Below are 18,085 nucleotides of genomic sequence, written 5' to 3'. Positions count from 1 at the left end.
GGAGTATGACGGGGGATCAACGCCAATCTCCCGGGGGGAGGTCACTGAGGTCGTCAAACAACTCCACAGTGGCAAATCCCCGGGGGTGGATGAGATCCGCCCGGAAATGCTGAAGGCTCTGGGTGTTGAGGGACTGTCATTGTTGACACGTCTCATCAACGTTGCGTGGAAGTCGGAAACAGTACCGAAGGAGTGGCAGACCGGGGTGGTGGTTCCCCTTTTCAAAAAGGGGGATCAGAGGGTGTGTGCCAATTACAGAGGCATCACACTACTCAGCCTCCCCGGGAAAGTTTACTCCAAGGTACTCGAAAGGAGGGTCAGGCCGATTGTCGAACCTCAGATTGAGGAGGAACAATGCGGATTCCGTCCTGGTTGTGGAACGACGGATCAGCTTTTTACTCTCGCAAGGATCCTGGAGGGGGCCTGGGAGTACGCTTATCCGGTCTACATGTGTTTTGTAGACTTGGAGAAGGCGTATGACCGGGTTCCCAGGGAGTTACTGTGGGAGGTGCTGCGGGAGTATGGGGTGAGGGGGTCTCTACTCAGGGCCATCCAATCTCTGTACTCCCAAAGCGAGAGCTGTGTCCGGGTCCTCGGCAGTAAGTCGGACCCATTTCCGGTGAGGGTTGGCCTCCGCCAGGGCTGCGCTTTGTCACCAATCCTGTTTGTAATATACATGGATCGGATTTCGAGGCGTAGTCGTGGGGGGGGGGGTCTGCAGTTCGGTGGACTAAGGATTGCACCACTGCTTTTTGCAGATGATGTGGTTCTGATGGCTTCAGCACTCACTGGATCGGTTCGCAACCGAGTGTGAAGCGGCTGGGATGAGGATCAGCACCTCCAAATCTGAGGCCATGGTTCTCAGCAGGAAACCGATGGACTGTCTACTCCAAGTAGGGAATGAGTCCTTACCCCAAGTGAAGGAGTTCAAGTATCTCGGGGTCCTGTTCTCGAGTGAGGGATCAATGGAGCGTGAGATGGGCCGGAGAATCGGAGCAGCGGGAGCGGTATTGCAGTCGCTTTACCGCACCGTTGTGACGAAAAGGGAGCTGAGCCGGAAGGCAAAGCTCTCTGTCTACCGGGCCATTTTCGTTCCTACCCTCACCTATGGTCATGAAGGATGGGTCATGACCGAAAGAATGAGATCGCGGATACAAGCGGCCGAGATGGGTTTCCTCCGCCGGGTGGCTGGTGTCTCCCTTAGAGATAAGGTGAGAAGTTCGGTCATCAGGGAGGGACTCGGAGTTGAGCCGCTCCTCCTTCGCGTCGAAAGAAGCCAGTTGAGGTGGTTCGGGCACCTAGTTAGGATGCCACCTGGGCGCCTCCCTAGGGAGGTGTTCAAGGCACGTCCAGCTGGGAAGAGACCAAGGGGTAGACCTAGGACCAGGTGGAGGGATTATATCTCTTCGCTGGCCTGGGAGCGCCTTGGGATCCCCCAGTCAGAGCTGGTTGATGTCGCCAGGGAAAAGAAAGTTTGGGGCTCTCTGCTGGAACTGCTACCCCCGCGACCCGACCACGGATAAGCGGGAGAAGATGGATGGATGGAATAAGATAATAGTTTACATATCTGCTTATTAAAGCATCAAGATCTTCCTGTAGCTTGCCCAATAAATGGTTAAGACAACACTTTTCATTTAGTTGTATCCATGTTGTAGGTACTTACAAAGCTTACACAACACTGCTATATTAGATATAAGAATGATAGTGTGTGTGATATTTTGTATTTCCATCATATTGATTTTGTGATTTGCTATGTTCAATTACCAGACTAATTCTGGGCAACACAGTTAATTGTTCAATTAAATTAGACTATGTAACTAATACATATTGCAATTGGCCAATGTGACTTAATTTAAATTCACAGCATGTTAGAAAACAGCAGGGAAGAGTCATAAAAACACCAACATGATTCATCGTTTACACAGCAATGTACCCACAGTTTGCTCACAGAAGCTCTCATAAGCTGCTGGCCATACCAGACAACACTTAATACATCACAATTCAGTCAAGCCAAAAATGCAACCACAAACAAGACACTTTTAAGATAAGATGGACTCTTATTAATCCCTCGTGGGGAAATTGTTTCTCTGCATTTGACCCATCCTAGTGTTAGGAGCAGTGTGCTGCCATTTTGAACGGCGCCCGGGGAGCAGTGTAGGGAACGGTGCCTTGCTCAGGGACACCTCGGTAGCACTTGGTCTACCACTACCACTAACGACAGTCTACTACAGTCCAACTGAACTGAAAATGTAGCTTGCCTTTGAACAATTCCAGGACATAGTTGCTACCTTCCTTTCTGTTTCATGATATTTAATTAGAAAACGGCCAAGAAGAATGTCTTATTGTCTTATTGTGTGGGAATACAATTGGGATGTGTAAACAACAATTACCGGCAGGGATTGCAGGCAACTCTAAAACCTCATTGTCCTTGAATTACGACTGTAGGACAAAAGTGATATTCAGCCAAAATGGGTTCATTTGATACGGCACTTAGAAAAACAACATTGATACAAGAACCCAGCAGCCCAGCAGATGTAGAAAGGCAACATAACAATTATACTAATTGTTCATTTATGCGGTAAGCAAAACTGCAATTAAAGGAAAAACAGATGCACATAAACAGGTTATATTTACTCCACCCTTTACCCAGGGGAGAGGCTTATCGATTAGCATTTAAAGCATGCCAACTTCTGTTTAAATGAATGCTGAATTAAATGAATGCCTGCAGCCTCACTGCCTGTTTATCTGGGAAAAACAGAATCCGCTCAGGTGGAAGTTTCTTGCTTCATGTCAAAGACATTTACGTGCGAGATAAACAACGTTATTATTCAAATTCTTCAAGCCGCGGCGGCCTGACAAACGGAGGCGCCACTCAGGCAACAGGATTAGTTTCAGGTGTCTCATTTATGTGAGGTACTGAAACATAACTGAGATATTCATGTTATTTTCTGCGTTTCTGCTCTCCAGATAAGGGTCATTCATTTGGAATTGGATCTCTCTGCCCAGCAGTATTTCACTGTAAACAGCATAGTCTTTTCCTTTGTGATAAGGGTTAGGAATGTCCGCCATGTTTGGGTTGGAAGTGACAAATTATAATGTCGGAATATCATTTCAAATGTGTACAGTTTTGATAGGTATTTGTTTTGCCATCTTGTTTACCCGAGACTTGCCACTCTTCATCCTATTTGAGCTTATTTTGTGTGTTTCTCAATACTCTGCAGATCATCACAATTGGCAGACATGTTAAAGGCTACCACTACATTATAGCCAATCTGGTAAGTTAACACATGTTCTACATTCGTCCAAGATTTTGGTACCACTTTAAATGTTTCTAAAATACCTCAGATTGAGAGATGACATCTCGGCCTAATCTTTTTCTTATCAGGGTTTCATTGATGGGGACCTAACCAAAATCCAGTATGGCGGTGCCAACGTGTCGGGCTTTCAGATTGTTGACTTCGAGGATCCTTTGGTGTCCAAGTTTGACCAGCGATGGGAAGCCTTAGAAGAAAAGGAGTATCCTGGTGCTGACAGTAAAATAAAGGTGAGTTTAAACATTCACACACGTTGCTTTTTCTTTATTTGCGAGACAGGTTTGTTGGTGAAAGTGTCTTTGTAAGCACTTTAATATGCCTCAGTTGCTCTAATGTAAACAATGCTGTCACCACAACCGATTTTATGACCACATTGCACTGTGTGTGCATTATTAAACACCTCTCTGAGTAAAGATTATTCTGCTCTGTAACCCAACGAGTGCTAGCATGTCTTATACAAATTATATTATTTAATATGCACGCAATGTCAATTGAATAAGGATTTTATGATATTAAATCAAGACGTTTTTTCCTATACCAGCCATTCGATGTTACTAATATCGTATAATCTCTCAGAACTGAACTCGCCTCCCACTCTGTGTCTTCAAGAGACACTGTCAACTACTCGCATTTGACATATCAGCCTCCGCCAAAAAACTTCCAGCACCTTCTGTCTGAACAATTGTGAAAGTTCAGGATCTTTTTTATTACCTCACGGCCAGGCTGCCGAAAGTGGTTCAAGTCCGGGTGAAACATCACTCTGACATTTACAACGCTGAACAAACTATCGCAGCACAGACCAAAAATACATCTGAAAAATTCAAGACTATCAAAATAAAATATGCACTCTAATTAAGACGTGCCTTAATACTGAGCAGGACGTGTGGTTTGTGAGGGTTCAATTTTCAACATTATAATTTGCTTTAACATGAAAGTGAGGTTAGACCTTAGAGTTAAAGCCTCTTTTGTCATCGAATTATTCTGTAAAACATTGTTGAGGCGAAGTTGTGTTCAAGATCCATAGTTTGACTTGAGGCAAAGACCTGACATTATGTAGTTTGCTTCAAGTCATAAATCCATCATGTTATTGTAGCAAAATGTGACTCCGCAGGTCTGCTCTTTTTCCACGGGAATTTAGTGTTTGGAAATAATTTCTTCATGTATTCTCTCAGCAGTGATGTTCTCTGTTATAGAGCAATCTTTGACCAGCTGTGCTGGTAAACCAAGAGCGTGCTGTGCCTGTGTGTCTGCAGTTTAACGACACCACATTCAGTGATTTCTTGGTCTTATTTACCTTTCTCACTGCTATTCCAAGAAAGACAAACCTAAAGGATACGGGTGAAAACACCGTGGGGCTTTGTTATCGTCAAAAGACCAGAGCCAATAACACATTTTAGCCAAAGTAGTCAATCAGGAGTACATTTTGTGTTTTTGTTATGGACTTCTTTTATTTGAGGATTTTGAGCTTTGTGAGTATGTATGGCAGATTCAAAATAACAAAAAAAGAAAACATGTATCACAATCAGAATTGCTGATTAATTGCTTTTAACGTTCTTGACCAACAACTAAAATCGATCACCAAGGATGAATCAATATCAGCATATGGCGAGAGTAAACATTATGGTAGAAGCAAGGGTTAAGCTGACACGTACCTCTCTGTCAACCCCACTCTCCATATCTGTTGTCTTTGTCCTGCTCTAGTACACATCAGCGTTGACCTACGACGCCGTGCAGGTGATGACGGAGGCCTTCCGCTACCTGCACAAGCAACGCATCGACTTCACCAGGAGGGCCAACACTGGGGACTGCCTGGCCAACCCTGCTGTCCCCTGGGCTCAGGGAGGGGAGATAGAGCGAGCACTAAAACAGGTAACACATCGTACTTATACTCATCCTTTGATACGGGGAAGATCTCTCTTGAGAAATGCAGCAAATGTCCACACTGTTTTTACCATGTGGGAACATGCAGCTACATGGACAGCTGTTCTTCAGAAGAGAAACAGAGCTGAGCTTTCAATCAAGACAGCATCACTGAGAAATGGAGCAAACACTATTTATTCTATAGCTACAGGTTCTGGAGTTGGAATACTAATCAAATTGTTAAGAACAAAAGATAAGAACAATCGATATTAACAGAGAATCTTGACTTAAGGTAATCATATTCAGACAACGTATACCTATTCTGAAACAACATCATGGGTAAAACGTACATCTGAGCAGATACAAATAAAGAAAAAGTACGTGAAACACATTTTATGAAGATAAATGCTTATGATGATACACCAAGAGGTTGGGTTTATCATCCATGCTGAGATGGTTGTGATCGTTTGAGCATTGGTAAGGAATGTCGACGTAAGCTTTTCCAGAATTGATAAGCACTTTGATGCCCTCGTCTCGTACACAGGAAGTCAGGATATGCATATTCAAGATGGGGAATAGTTGCTTTAAACCAGCCCATCGGGACAAGACAGGGAGCGAGTGGTTGTGATCAAACATGTCAGATGATGAGCTTATGTTTTATGCACACGTTTTATAAAAAGAAAAATACATTCAACATTTTGTTTTTCACCCGAAAATACATACACTGTGTTTTGTTTCGAAGCAACACATAATAATGTTTGCAGGATAACTCCACAGGATGCCATTAAGCCTCCTGCTGGTCCTTTTTGCCGTGGCACTTTTGTTATTTAAGTTGGCTACCACAAAGAAGAAGAGATTAATTTCCAAGTTTCTCATCGCAGGCTGCCGTCTCCTCTCAAATCTAAAGAGTGTCTTTTCCTCGCGTTGAAGCGCGGCATGAAACCTCATTTCAATCAATGTAGGATCACAGCACTTACTTAGTACTGTACAAAAGGAGGAGAATACCAGGACTCCACTCTCAACTGTTCCTCATGGATAATAAGAGACTTCTTCCACGCTGTAATGTCTTCCTCCAGATTAGCTCAGATCCAACTACGTCTTTGAATGCAGGATGATGAATAATACAACATACATCAAAAAGCTGTTTGCATGTGACAGAGCAGTCATAACGTCACTCTGCGGATGCATTTTTCTAACAGTTTGATTTCATGTCTCGAAGGTGCGTGTGGAAGGCCTGACAGGAAACATCCAGTTTGATCAACATGGCAAGAGAGTCAACTACTCGGTGAACATAATGGAGTTAAAGACTAACGGCCCTGTAAAGGTAAGCGTCCACTCCTCTAGGAATGAAGGGATTTACAAATGTTATTGGATATTTCTTTATCATATGGATGGTTTAAATTTGAGGATCAGATTATGTAAAATAGCACTTTTACAGTAGTACTCAAGTACATACACATGTTTCATGATATTTTTGGTTTTCTTCCCAACAGATTGGCTACTGGAATGAAGTTGACAAAATGGCCGTCACCAAATCTGATGTTTTTGCAAATGAATCGACAGGAATGGAAAACAAAACAGTGATTGTCACCACAATCTTGGTAAATATTAAAATATATGATTGCTTGTATAAACGGCTTTCATCGTCTCCCTTTCTGGTGTCGAGTAGCTTGGGATACAGCTTTTACTGTCGCACATGTTTCAATGCCTTGAACAAAACAAAAGATACATTTAAACGTTGTTTACATTCATTGACAGTGAATTTGCCTAGCCAACATGATTTAGCTATTTTCAATCTCACATTTTCCATTATGGAGAGGTTTCTTCTGTTTTGTTGTAGCACATAATTTCTGTATAAATCATGTTATCAGATTGACAACCAGTTTACCACCAGGCCACTTATTTACAAGTATGCTTTGTTTTAGACCCTCGCTTTCTTCTAGGCACAATGAAGTGAATAATTAGTTTTTAAAGCTGCTTTTACCATTGTTATTTGTGCTGAGCAGTGTTTTCTGCTTTCGTCCTTGTCCTTCAGGAAGCTCCATATGTAATGCTGAAAAAGAACTCTGAACAGTTTACTGACAATGAGCGCTACGAGGGTTACTGTGTAGATCTGGCTGCGGAGATAGCGAAGCACTGCGGCTTCAAATATCAACTGAAAATAGTGAGTGATGGGAAATACGGAGCCAGAGATGCGGAGACCAAAATCTGGAATGGGATGGTTGGAGAGCTGGTGTACGGGGTGAGTGGTCTTTAACAAAAGGCAACATGAGTCATTGATCAACACCACATGGCACCTCTTCTAAATATTCCGTTTTTGGTTTTATAGAAAGCTGACATTGCAGTGGCTCCGCTGACCATCACGTTGGTACGAGAGGAAGTGATTGACTTCTCCAAACCCTTCATGTCTCTGGGAATCTCCATCATGATAAAAAAGCCTCAGAAATCCAAACCTGGTGTCTTTTCTTTCCTGGACCCGCTGGCCTACGAGATCTGGATGTGTATCGTGTTCGCCTACATAGGCGTAAGCGTGGTGCTGTTCCTCGTGAGCCGCTTCAGCCCGTACGAGTGGCACACTGAGGAGTATGAGGACGGGCAGATCCAGACCAACGAGTCGACGAATGAGTTTGGCATATTCAACAGCCTGTGGTTCTCCCTTGGAGCCTTCATGCGCCAAGGCTGTGACATCTCACCAAGGTAGGTCAGACAATACAACAGCTGCAGTGTTTTCTCAGTTTAATCAACCACACATAACTTGTGACTTGAATGTAAGTGTGCTTTATTGCATTTCTTACAGAGGTTGTTGACAGCTGGGATTTTGCAAATGTGACTTAACCCTTACAGTATGTTGTGGTCGGGTCTCCCGTGACAAGTTTCAAGTTAGAATTATATAATAACTACGCTCTAGTTTTTTCATCGGAACAAGGCTTCATGATGTCCTCCACAACAGCTATATAAACACTACAAAACTGATTTTGACCATTTTAGCCAAGTCTGAAGGTCACTTAAAAAAAAAGTGTATCATTTGGTGTTCGGGTCTGGGGAGACCGAGCAGAATTGTTTTGGGTCACTCTGGGTCAAATTTGGCCCAATCAAGATTGATCTTTGACTTTAGACACCCCACCTCCACCCCCCTTCATCCACAATAATTTTTCGCAACATGCACCTGTTCAATTGATGGACTAGAATCAAAGCAAAAGGATGATTAACTTCGGAATGCCTTTCTACACATTTGCATTACATTACACTTAATTTACCTTTTGTCCAAAGCAACTGACAGTACTAGCTTTCAATAAGACCAATTATAGTGCGACTGGATTGGCATCAAATAAGCCAAACTTTTCCATGAGCTAGCTACAGAAATAAGTAGTTTTTTGTTTTGCTTTCAGCCTACCCCTAACATGTTGCTAGGGTTACTTTGCCACTTGAAATCAAACAAACGATCTAGTTTAGCTAAGCATTTTTCCAAGCTGCCCAAAGCAGACTCAGATTTGATAAATTCCTGCCAGGAATCTTCCAAACTACAACAAAACATCTAGTTTTTCGGGAGTGAGGTTAACAACCTCGAGGTCCACTGTAGGACTGTTCATATCTCAATGTATGCTAGCCAGAGGCATTCCTGCTGTACTTTATTCAAACGTGCCTAAAAGGTGACTCTGTGATTGCTCATGCTTTCATTCATTTTGTACGTTCTAGATGCAAGTTATGTATGTCCTGCAGTGCTACATAAGGGAGTTAAGTAAATGGTTCTCCTTCATTAATTTAGTGTCAGATACACTTTTGCATATAAAGATTTAATATCTTGTGAGAGCAGGCACTTGTAAGTAAGGCACTTGTAAGTAATGTAAGAGTCTTGTTTTCCCCGGAGATGATTCAACATGTCTTCTACATCTCATCCCGGTGATGTGAGGAGTGTCAACATGCCTCCCGATCAGCAGACAGTGTTGTTTATTATTATATAATGCAAGGTTATTTCTCCAACTGAAGCAAGACGTTTCTACCTAGTAATTCAAAGGCTATCACTTGAATGAATGAATGAAATCTCATCCATCCACTCACTACAGTTGCAGAATCTTTCGTTGATACTGAATAATATTTGAATGTAATGTACTATGGAATCATAACAAACACAAATCAAAATATATTGATTTGTTTTTCCAATAGATCTCTGTCTGGGCGCATTGTTGGCGGCGTTTGGTGGTTCTTCACTTTAATCATCATCTCCTCCTACACCGCCAACCTGGCTGCTTTCCTGACTGTCGAGAGGATGGTCTCGCCCATTGAGAGCGCAGAGGATCTCGCCAAACAGAGTGAGATAGCCTATGGGACTCTGGACTCTGGCTCCACCAAAGAGTTTTTTAGGGTAAGAGATACTTTCTTATTCTATTACTGTAGAAACAAGGCTTTAGGTTTAAGACTTAAAACTGTAACACAGCATACTGTACTTCTTGCTGAACCATGTTCTTTCGCTGAAAATACTTCCTTGTGCTGGAAATGAAATCTTAGGGGTATCATGAATTTCCTGTACGCAGTAAGGTTTTACCCCAACATATATAGTCAATTGATGCCTTGCTCAACCTAAAGCAACATCAGCATACCATTCCATTTAGTTTGGAGCAAATCCTAATGTGTCTAAAAGCGGATATAACTTGACTTTATTAAGAAAAGGTGTCTTTTCCTTTTTCTTTTTTTCAAAACAGCGCTCAAAAATTGCCCTCTTTGACAAAATGTGGACATACATGCGCAGTGCGGAGCCCTCTGTGTTTGTGAAAACCACCGCCGAGGGGGTTGTGAGAGTCCGCAAGTCCAAGGGGAAGTACGCCTACCTGCTGGAGTCCACCATGAACGAGTACATCGAGCAGCGGAAACCCTGCGACACCATGAAGGTTGGAGGAAACCTCGACTCCAAAGGATACGGGATCGCTACGCCGAAAGGATCCTCATTAAGGTGGGTGGAATAGTATAACAATGTGTCCAATGTTGTTATAGTATCCCACCTACCCTGATGTAGCTTTGCTTATTTGTCTCTGGTTTGTATGAGGAGATGAGGTAAAGCCAATTCCCCTTCAAATTCTTTAAAACCCATTGCAATTTATTGTAAGTCGATAAATTGCAAAAAAATGTTTAGTCATTTTTTTTGATATTTGATTATTGACAAATTTGATGCAATATTTTCCCAAATTATTACTATTAACAAATTACAGAGTATATTGAGACTCATTCCTCTAATCCAGGCTGGTTTTCAGCTGGGTTTTTGAGACTTATCATATTTTACTACTCCTATACTCTTATTAATCTGGATTTGAACCTTTCATAATGCTCCCATCATCTAAATTTAGATTGCTCTCCTATAGTCTTTATGTCTAGTACTGTCCTAGCTTGTCTTTTTATATGTTTCTATATGCTTAACAATTTGCCTTACTGTTCTGCTCTTTCTCTCATTTGAATAATGTTGAATTGTTGCATAGTTTGTATATATATGATATTTTAGGAATGTATAGATACATGTCTATTTTCTTACTGTGATTTGCTAAACCCTTGCAGTACACTCATTTTATTTAATGACATAATGACTTTTTCCTTTGTGGAAAACAATTGGACGCAACTCAAAATATATACCGCCTTTTATTTGTGGCACTGCTTGGGTTTCAATATGTATTAAGTATGCATTGTTGAATTCTGATTATTGAAGCCATTTAGATATCTAGTATAGCTTTTCTTCTCAGTGTGCCCCTCAATTGGATCAGCTGCACCAAAAACTCCCTCACCAAACTATTATTTAACGGGTAGTTGGGTTAGATGGTAATTTATTTGGGAAATGTTGCATGTTGCTGACATATTTCCGTGAGGTCTAACCATGTTTCCCCCATTACTGCTGTGTTGCTGTCTCTCTTTTAGTGGAGTCACTTGCCAGACACTGTTATATGTATGTTGTGGATGTGAGTACGTCGCTGTAGCCACTAGTCCCCCTAGTCTTAGCACTCTGTCCTCTCTGTTGTGTTACAGCTATGCTCTGCCACCTTTGACAAACATTCATGTTACACTTGATCTTGATTATAGGATAGCTATGTTGTGATAGAACTACCCAGATACTATGAGAGGGGAGGGGGGACAATATACATAAATCTACTAATTTATCTCTAAAATGAGGGAGTGATAGACAGACGATTGATAAGTGGCTCACCCTGTCTTACAAGTATGTTTTATCGTTTCAAGAAATGCGGTTAACCTCGCAGTACTAAAACTGAATGAGCAAGGCCTGTTGGACAAATTGAAAAACAAATGGTGGTACGACAAAGGAGAGTGCGGCAGCGGGGGAGGTGATTCCAAGGTCAGCCCCAGTGAGCAAAGTGATGGGTAACTCATTGCAACTCCCAAAAGTAAGCAGCAAACCAGCACAGATCCCGATCCACACTGACAGCAGGCCAGTCACCTGCTGACTCAGCGCCACAGCAAGCAACCCTCAGCACCGTGACTCATCAGCACGTGCTGACAATCAGGTCTCCAAAGAAAGTGCAAGACATCTGCCTTGAACTCATTAGCTTCGCCTCTTCCCATTGGCCCACTGAACCTGGATACACGGTATATCTGTTGCCTTTGCTGCTTACTTCAGGCGATACGTTAATGCACATTTGGCTCTGCAAAACTCGTATTTGCTTAGGCCAAATGGCGCATCAACGTTTATCGCCACTGCAACGGAAAGAAGAGAAAGAAATGTAAGAAAGAGAATCAAAGACAGAAAAAAAAGTTTAATCAGTGTTAATGTAATAATAACATAAAATAACATTGATAATGTTATTTATGTTATTTTCCACGTGAAGAACGCCAGTAAACCTTGCGGTATTGAAACTCAGTGAGCAAGGAGTCTTAGACAAGCTGAAAAACAAATGGTGGTACGATAAGGGTGAATGTGGAGCCAAGGACTCTGGAAGTAAGGTTAGTCACTGCAGGTTCTATGTGATTCAAGCACACTCATAATTATTAGTGGGAATGACCCCATTTAAAGTAATGATAAATCATTTCAAGCAAATGCACAAACAAAGCATGAGATGCCTTGGTAAGATGTAATTTACTAATGCCTGCAGACTTACTAATGATTAATACCATTTATATTATTTTATAATACAGTAATGCATGCAATGTCATTCTTGAAATGTGCACTTTTTATCAAACCGTTAAATCCTCTTTTTCCAGCTCCCCAATATTCAAAGACAAATGAAATGGAAAGCTTTTTTCTTACAAAAAAGCATTCATGAGATATTAATCAATGAAAACATTTGGACACAGCGACACAAAGGACACGCTCACAGCAATACTGAATACTGAAATCTGACAGTGATTGGCTAATCTCTGGACCATCTATAAAGGGTGTCCACTGGTGTTAACTGTCCTCTGTTGTATTCGTACCACTGTCTTTCACTGTGTAGTACCGTGTGTGAGTCTTGTTTTTGTTTATTTATGTTTGCGTGGCCTCGTGTTGATCTAAGTGTGTTATTAATGGAGTTCACACTGATTTCACAGTTACCTCTCACTCTTACAGTATCACTTAAAATATATCACAAATTCTGAAAAAAACCACCATAAAAACAAACCAATAGCAAACCGCTCCTTCACCTACCTTTTTCTCCCAATGTTAAGCTTCATGACATCAATTATTAATGAAACGATCCGTGTGAAAAAATGAAGTACTTAGTTCTGAGTGATTCTCTTTCCTCAGTTGGCACTTGTTTCTTTTCCTTGATAATTGATACTCACCTCTGTCTTGTCACTAGTCCCAATTTTTAAACCGTGTACTTGTAACTGTGTTGTCTATGGCTGTTCTGTTGTCACTTTTCCAAACACACATATACTGTGCACCACTTTGAAAAGGTAGAGCCCTATGTATCCATTTGGCATCCACCTTAAATGAATACATGGGTGTTTAACGCGCTAAAAGAACTCACTGTACTGTATGTGTCAGACCCCAATTGGTTTATTACTAAGCTGTCTTCCTCCTTGTCTCTGTCTATAAGTAAAGGTCTTTGAGCACGTTTGTAACAGCTTAGCCCTTTGTTATGGGCAACCCATGTAAATGGTCCTTGTACAGTACAAATTTCGGATGTAGATCCACAACACATAGACTGTATATGCACTGCATACAAACTGTTGCTGCATTTCATTATGATTACAGTACTAACCAACCTACACTGCTTTAAATTGACCCCAAATGAAAAAGCACCTGTGTGTTATGTCTTGTTAATTTCTGTGCTTTTTAGATATTATTGGCTGTCAAACAAATGTATTATCATTATTAGATGTAGTGGTGCATTTTTGTGCATTTATAGTATTTGTTGTGATTGTTTTATTCATGTGCATTTAAAAACATTTTCCAACTGTCGCTTTTGCCCTTCCGCTAACCTCTGTCTCGTATGCATTTCACAGGAGAAGACCAGCGCTCTCAGCCTGAGCAACGTGGCTGGGGTGTTCTACATTCTGGTCGGAGGACTCGGCTTGGCCATGCTGGTGGCCTTGATTGAGTTCTGTTACAAGTCCCGAGCCGAGGCCAAGCGAATGAAGGTGGCAAAGAATGCACAGAATATTAACCCACCTTCCTCGCAGAATTCCCAGAATTTTGCAACTTATAAGGAAGGTTACAACGTATATGGGATCGAAAGTGTAAAAATTTAGGGGGTAGGGAACGAGGTTTTCATAAATTCCCCCAAATGCACGCTTTTTTGGCTCCATCCGTTCCATCCTTCAGTGTTAGTGAATGAAGAGGTTGGCCACAGGATCGTATGTACTAGTGACTTATGATTTAATGAGAGAGAGAGAAAGCGATTACCCTTTTTAAAGACTAAAACTGTGTTCGTGCATTTAAGTTTCCTTACTATTTTGAACCATTTTCATGTATGACTGTTGATGGCCATGCTTGTTAATACCTCTGTCCTAGTAACGCATTTCAACAATAATGCTTGCAATGACCATGCATAAGCATTTACATGATCATTTTAATCGTGCATTGTGTTACCCATCGAGATCATATTTGGTTCTCATCTACATTGTCAAGTTTTCAATATTTTATAATCTTTTAAGCTTACATATGTTGAGATACGCTAACCTAACATGTTGCCTCCTTTGTTTGTTTATGGATCCTTGTGGGTGTGAATGTGTTAATGTTTGTGCTGGATTGTGTGTGCGCGTACATGTGACATTTGTGTATTTAGATGACCTTTGGGGACGCCATGAGGAACAAAGCAAGACTTTCCATCACTGGGAGTAACGGGGAGAATGGTCGGGTGATGACTCCAGAGTTTCCTAAATCTGTCCACGCTGTCCCGTACGCGAGACCTGACATGGGACTAAACGTCAGCCTGACAGATCTGTCCTGATCAATGAGAAACTTCTGAGTGCCTTACAATGGTTTCAATAGAGCGTTTTGTTTCTTTTCCGTCCTGCCCTCCCTCCTTCTGTTCTGCGGCTTTTTCTGTCTGTCTGGTGAAAAAGGAAAAAGATGGAGGCTTCATTTTGTGGCTCACAAAGACTTGTATTGTTGCTCTCTGTCTCTATTTCTCACCGTATAAAACCCCTCTTTCTCTCTGGGTGGAATTACATCTCGGAATATAAAAGGGAGGCTCTTTTTTTCTAAACTGATGACACCACGCTTTCCTATCTTACTGTCTGGACTGGACTGAAACAGAGACGAGGGCTTGATTGACGGCAACGGCTGCTTCTGGGAGTCCGAGTTTCAGTCATCTCAACTGTGTGTGCGTGTGCGTGCGTCTGCGTGTGTGTGTGTGTGTGTGTGTGTGTGTGTGTGTGTGTGTGTGTGTGTGTGTGTGTGTGTGTGTGTGTGTGTGTGTGTGTGTGTGTGTGTGTGTGTGTGTGTGTGTGTGTGTGTGTGTGTGTGTGAAGAGCTCGGTGTGTGTCAGAGGAAGATTTCATCAAAATCACAGTGTTTCTGTAGCCCCCACCGCCGAACAGGATTTTCAAGCACACTTGATATCATCTGCATTAAGATGTGAAAATGTCCTTTTTTTTCTAAGAAAATCTAAAAAAAAGTTTATTGAAAAAAAGTATTTTTATGTATTTTCACAAAATAGCTTTTAAATAAACTTGCTTACATACTGGTTGGATATAACATCTTAATGTGAGAGTATTCAAAAGGAATACTAAACAGCTTATAGTTCCATATTTTTAAAGCCAAACACATTGCATATGGGGCTGAGATGTTCATGTAATTAATTCTTACTCTAAACTTTTCCTGTATATTTTATTCTTTAACATTTGGTGTTGATATGAAATATATGTCAATGCTTGACATTTGGAATCAATCCTTCTACGTTTTACTTGTTAGAGTTGGTACAGCAATTTTGCTTTATACTTTTGTCTTTTTGTTTTGCTTCCGCGCTTTTGTTGTTTGTATTTTTTCTGCCGAGAACCAGGGTTGTTCTACTTTGAAAAAGGAAATTGAACTGTTTACATGCCATCAATGCAAAACAAAAAAATAGTACAGTATTATCGCATCACATTTTAAAGTGACATCAAAAAGAGGCATCGACAGCTACACAGTGGTTTTAAATGCCAAATAAGTGACAGTGCCAAAATCTAGTGCCGGTAGATATGAATATAGTCCTAATATAATCAATCACTGTCATCTCAGTGAATGTAAATTATACATTCTGTAATTTTTGTAACTAGATGTACAGTTGGTGGCAATGACAGTGCTAATACAATAGCCTTTACGCTTTGTTTCTCCATGTATTTTGCATTGATCTGACAATAAAGTAGCACCAGTTGCATGTTGTTGCAGAAAATATTACATACGTTTATTTCATTACTGCCAAACGTGCATTTTCATTTAAATGTTGAAGTTGTGAGGTTAATTGTTTGAAATTGGAAATATAATGTTAGACATATATACAATATATACATATATACATATATTTTATACAAAAAGTTTGAATATGAAAAATGATAGCCCCTTTTCATCAAAGCTACTCTGCTTCCTTTAAATACTAAATTTGGTTACTTATTAAACTAATGTTTTTTTTAGCTATTTAGTCCCAACATAAGTTATTTAGAAAACTTATGCAGACAAGCACTTTTAATTATAAGACACACTTTGTTTTATTTTTTCTAAAATTGACTTATGACGAGTCCTCAACTGCAACACACAAGGTACACTGTATTAATATTATTACTGTTGTTTTTTAAATGAACAATATAAACATGTAGTTGCTTATCAAATTCCATCGCATTCAAGCTACTCTCACGGACATTTTGTATATGGAACGTGTGCTGACTTGTTTATTTTTTGGGACTCTTTCTAAATAAAAGTGGCTGATCTCTTGTTATCTCAAAGTGTTTGTCATTTATTTGTGCCCTTATCCTGAAGAAAGCATCGCTGAACAAGTTTTTTTTTTTAAATTAAAACTACTTTATTACATGTAATAAAGTAAAGGAGCCCTTTTTAGTGTTTGCATGTAAATGGTCTGCAAATGCTAAAATACCAGAGTTCACGTCAGAGGGAGATTAGTGTTCTGCTCAGGCTGAGCCGGGTGTAGCTGTGCTGGAGTCTGTGATGCCCCTGAACTTGATGACCAGGTCAGGACACAGACTTAGTGATGCAGTCTAGTGACTACTTGTCTGTGAACTGCTTAATACAAGATCCACACGCCTACATCATTGCACAGAGGAAAGTTTGCTTGTGTGTTGAAAGTGTATTAAAATGAAACAGGTCAGAAAAGGTGCAGTTTAACATAACACAGCCTTGAGTCCCCAGCAATACAGCTGCTGAGTAAATTAGATCAAATGAACGGTTCTTGAGATGTGCAAAGTACACGCACACACATGCACATGCACACATACAAACACACACACATACACACACATTAAACACATCAACAGAGACTTTTTAAATCTATTTTCGGTCACATCTTCAAACGTATCATTTCTGCTTTTCAGGTAAAGCAGCATTAGCTGCTAGCGTTGTCACACACAGGAGGAAACATGTTTTTCCAGTGAACTATAAAGGAAGCCATGCGGTCCTATGATTCCAGAGGGACTTCTCTTTGGGAACACGAATAGTTCACTATCACTGTTTTAGTCTCATCTCAGATCCCTAAACCTGTGTTGTTCCCTCCATGCATTACACTGTAGGATGTACATGATGTGTAACACTCATGGGATGGATGGTGGTACCTTGAAGTGACAGGGAACACTTCCTTGCAAAAAAGCTCTTTGCTCGAGGCAAAAATCCCACTCTGCTCCCGTCGTACTCCACCTACACTCCACCCACACACACATACTGGTCCAAACAGTATCATAGAGGAGAGGGGTGGCTCACCATCTGCTGTAAAGGTGCATCAGATGGCTCATGGTTAGTTGACACATCTGTTCTTCGTGAAAAGCCAGTTGGACCACTCTTAGAGTGCATGTCTCACCTCCAGCAGTCCTTGTGTGTCTGCTACTGTTGATATATATCTGCGATCATTTCTATTTTGGTTTGAAAGACAAGAAGAAATATCAGTCTTCGGCATGATGGCAACCACAGAATAAAGATACTAAAGGCCTTCCTAACAAGATTACTCTTCGGGGGAGACTAGTATTCTTTGTCTCACATGCATGCATGCGTGTATGATGAATGGACAGTTTACAGCTTGGGTTATGATACAGTATTTAAGATAATAGCTTGCTATCAGCCCAAGTGCACATTGCCAGCAGTCATCATATTTTACAACATGTGAGATACAGATACATACATACTGTAACACTGCATTTGTGGAGATTAAAGGTGGGGTAGGTACATTTGAGAAACCGGCTCGAGATCGCTAGATTTTGAAAATACACAACCGGAGAAAATCTCCCACTTCCTCACAGAGCCCCTCCTCCAACACACACGAACGCGCACATGACCAATGAGGGCACGAGAT

The 18,085-nt window shown here is 41.1% G+C and overlaps 1 protein-coding gene across 4 annotated transcripts in view; it reads left to right on the top strand.

The window, feature by feature from the left end:
- The window catches only part of gria2b (glutamate receptor, ionotropic, AMPA 2b), a 52,315-nt gene extending 35,808 nt beyond the window's left edge, over positions 1–16,507 (top strand). Inside the window, exons 5-16 of one of the 4 annotated variants that reach the window (XM_034092600.2) lie at positions 3,222–3,275; positions 3,386–3,544; positions 5,016–5,183; positions 6,394–6,498; positions 6,668–6,775; positions 7,210–7,416; positions 7,504–7,871; positions 9,339–9,537; positions 9,875–10,122; positions 11,996–12,110; positions 13,596–13,730; positions 14,378–16,507. In XM_034092600.2, the coding sequence (XP_033948491.1) occupies positions 3,222–3,275; positions 3,386–3,544; positions 5,016–5,183; positions 6,394–6,498; positions 6,668–6,775; positions 7,210–7,416; positions 7,504–7,871; positions 9,339–9,537; positions 9,875–10,122; positions 11,996–12,110; positions 13,596–13,730; positions 14,378–14,542 (2,031 nt within the window). In that variant the 3' untranslated portion in view covers positions 14,543–16,507. Of the gene's footprint in view, positions 1–3,221; positions 3,276–3,385; positions 3,545–5,015; positions 5,184–6,393; positions 6,499–6,667; positions 6,776–7,209; positions 7,417–7,503; positions 7,872–9,338; positions 9,538–9,874; positions 10,123–11,390; positions 11,506–11,995; positions 12,111–13,595; positions 13,845–14,377 lie in introns of all 4 variants that reach the window. The other 3 variants (XM_034092599.2, XM_034092602.1, XM_034092601.1) reach the window with 3 other exon arrangements.
- Positions 16,508–18,085: the final 1,578 nt, after the last annotated feature.

The sequence above is a fragment of the Pseudochaenichthys georgianus genome, chromosome 10 (genome assembly GCF_902827115.2).
Source record: "Pseudochaenichthys georgianus chromosome 10, fPseGeo1.2, whole genome shotgun sequence".
Classification (NCBI taxonomy): domain Eukaryota; kingdom Metazoa; phylum Chordata; class Actinopteri; order Perciformes; family Channichthyidae; genus Pseudochaenichthys; species Pseudochaenichthys georgianus.
The sequence above is the reverse complement of the archived record's forward strand: the minus strand, read 5'-3'. Positions and strand labels throughout refer to the sequence as shown.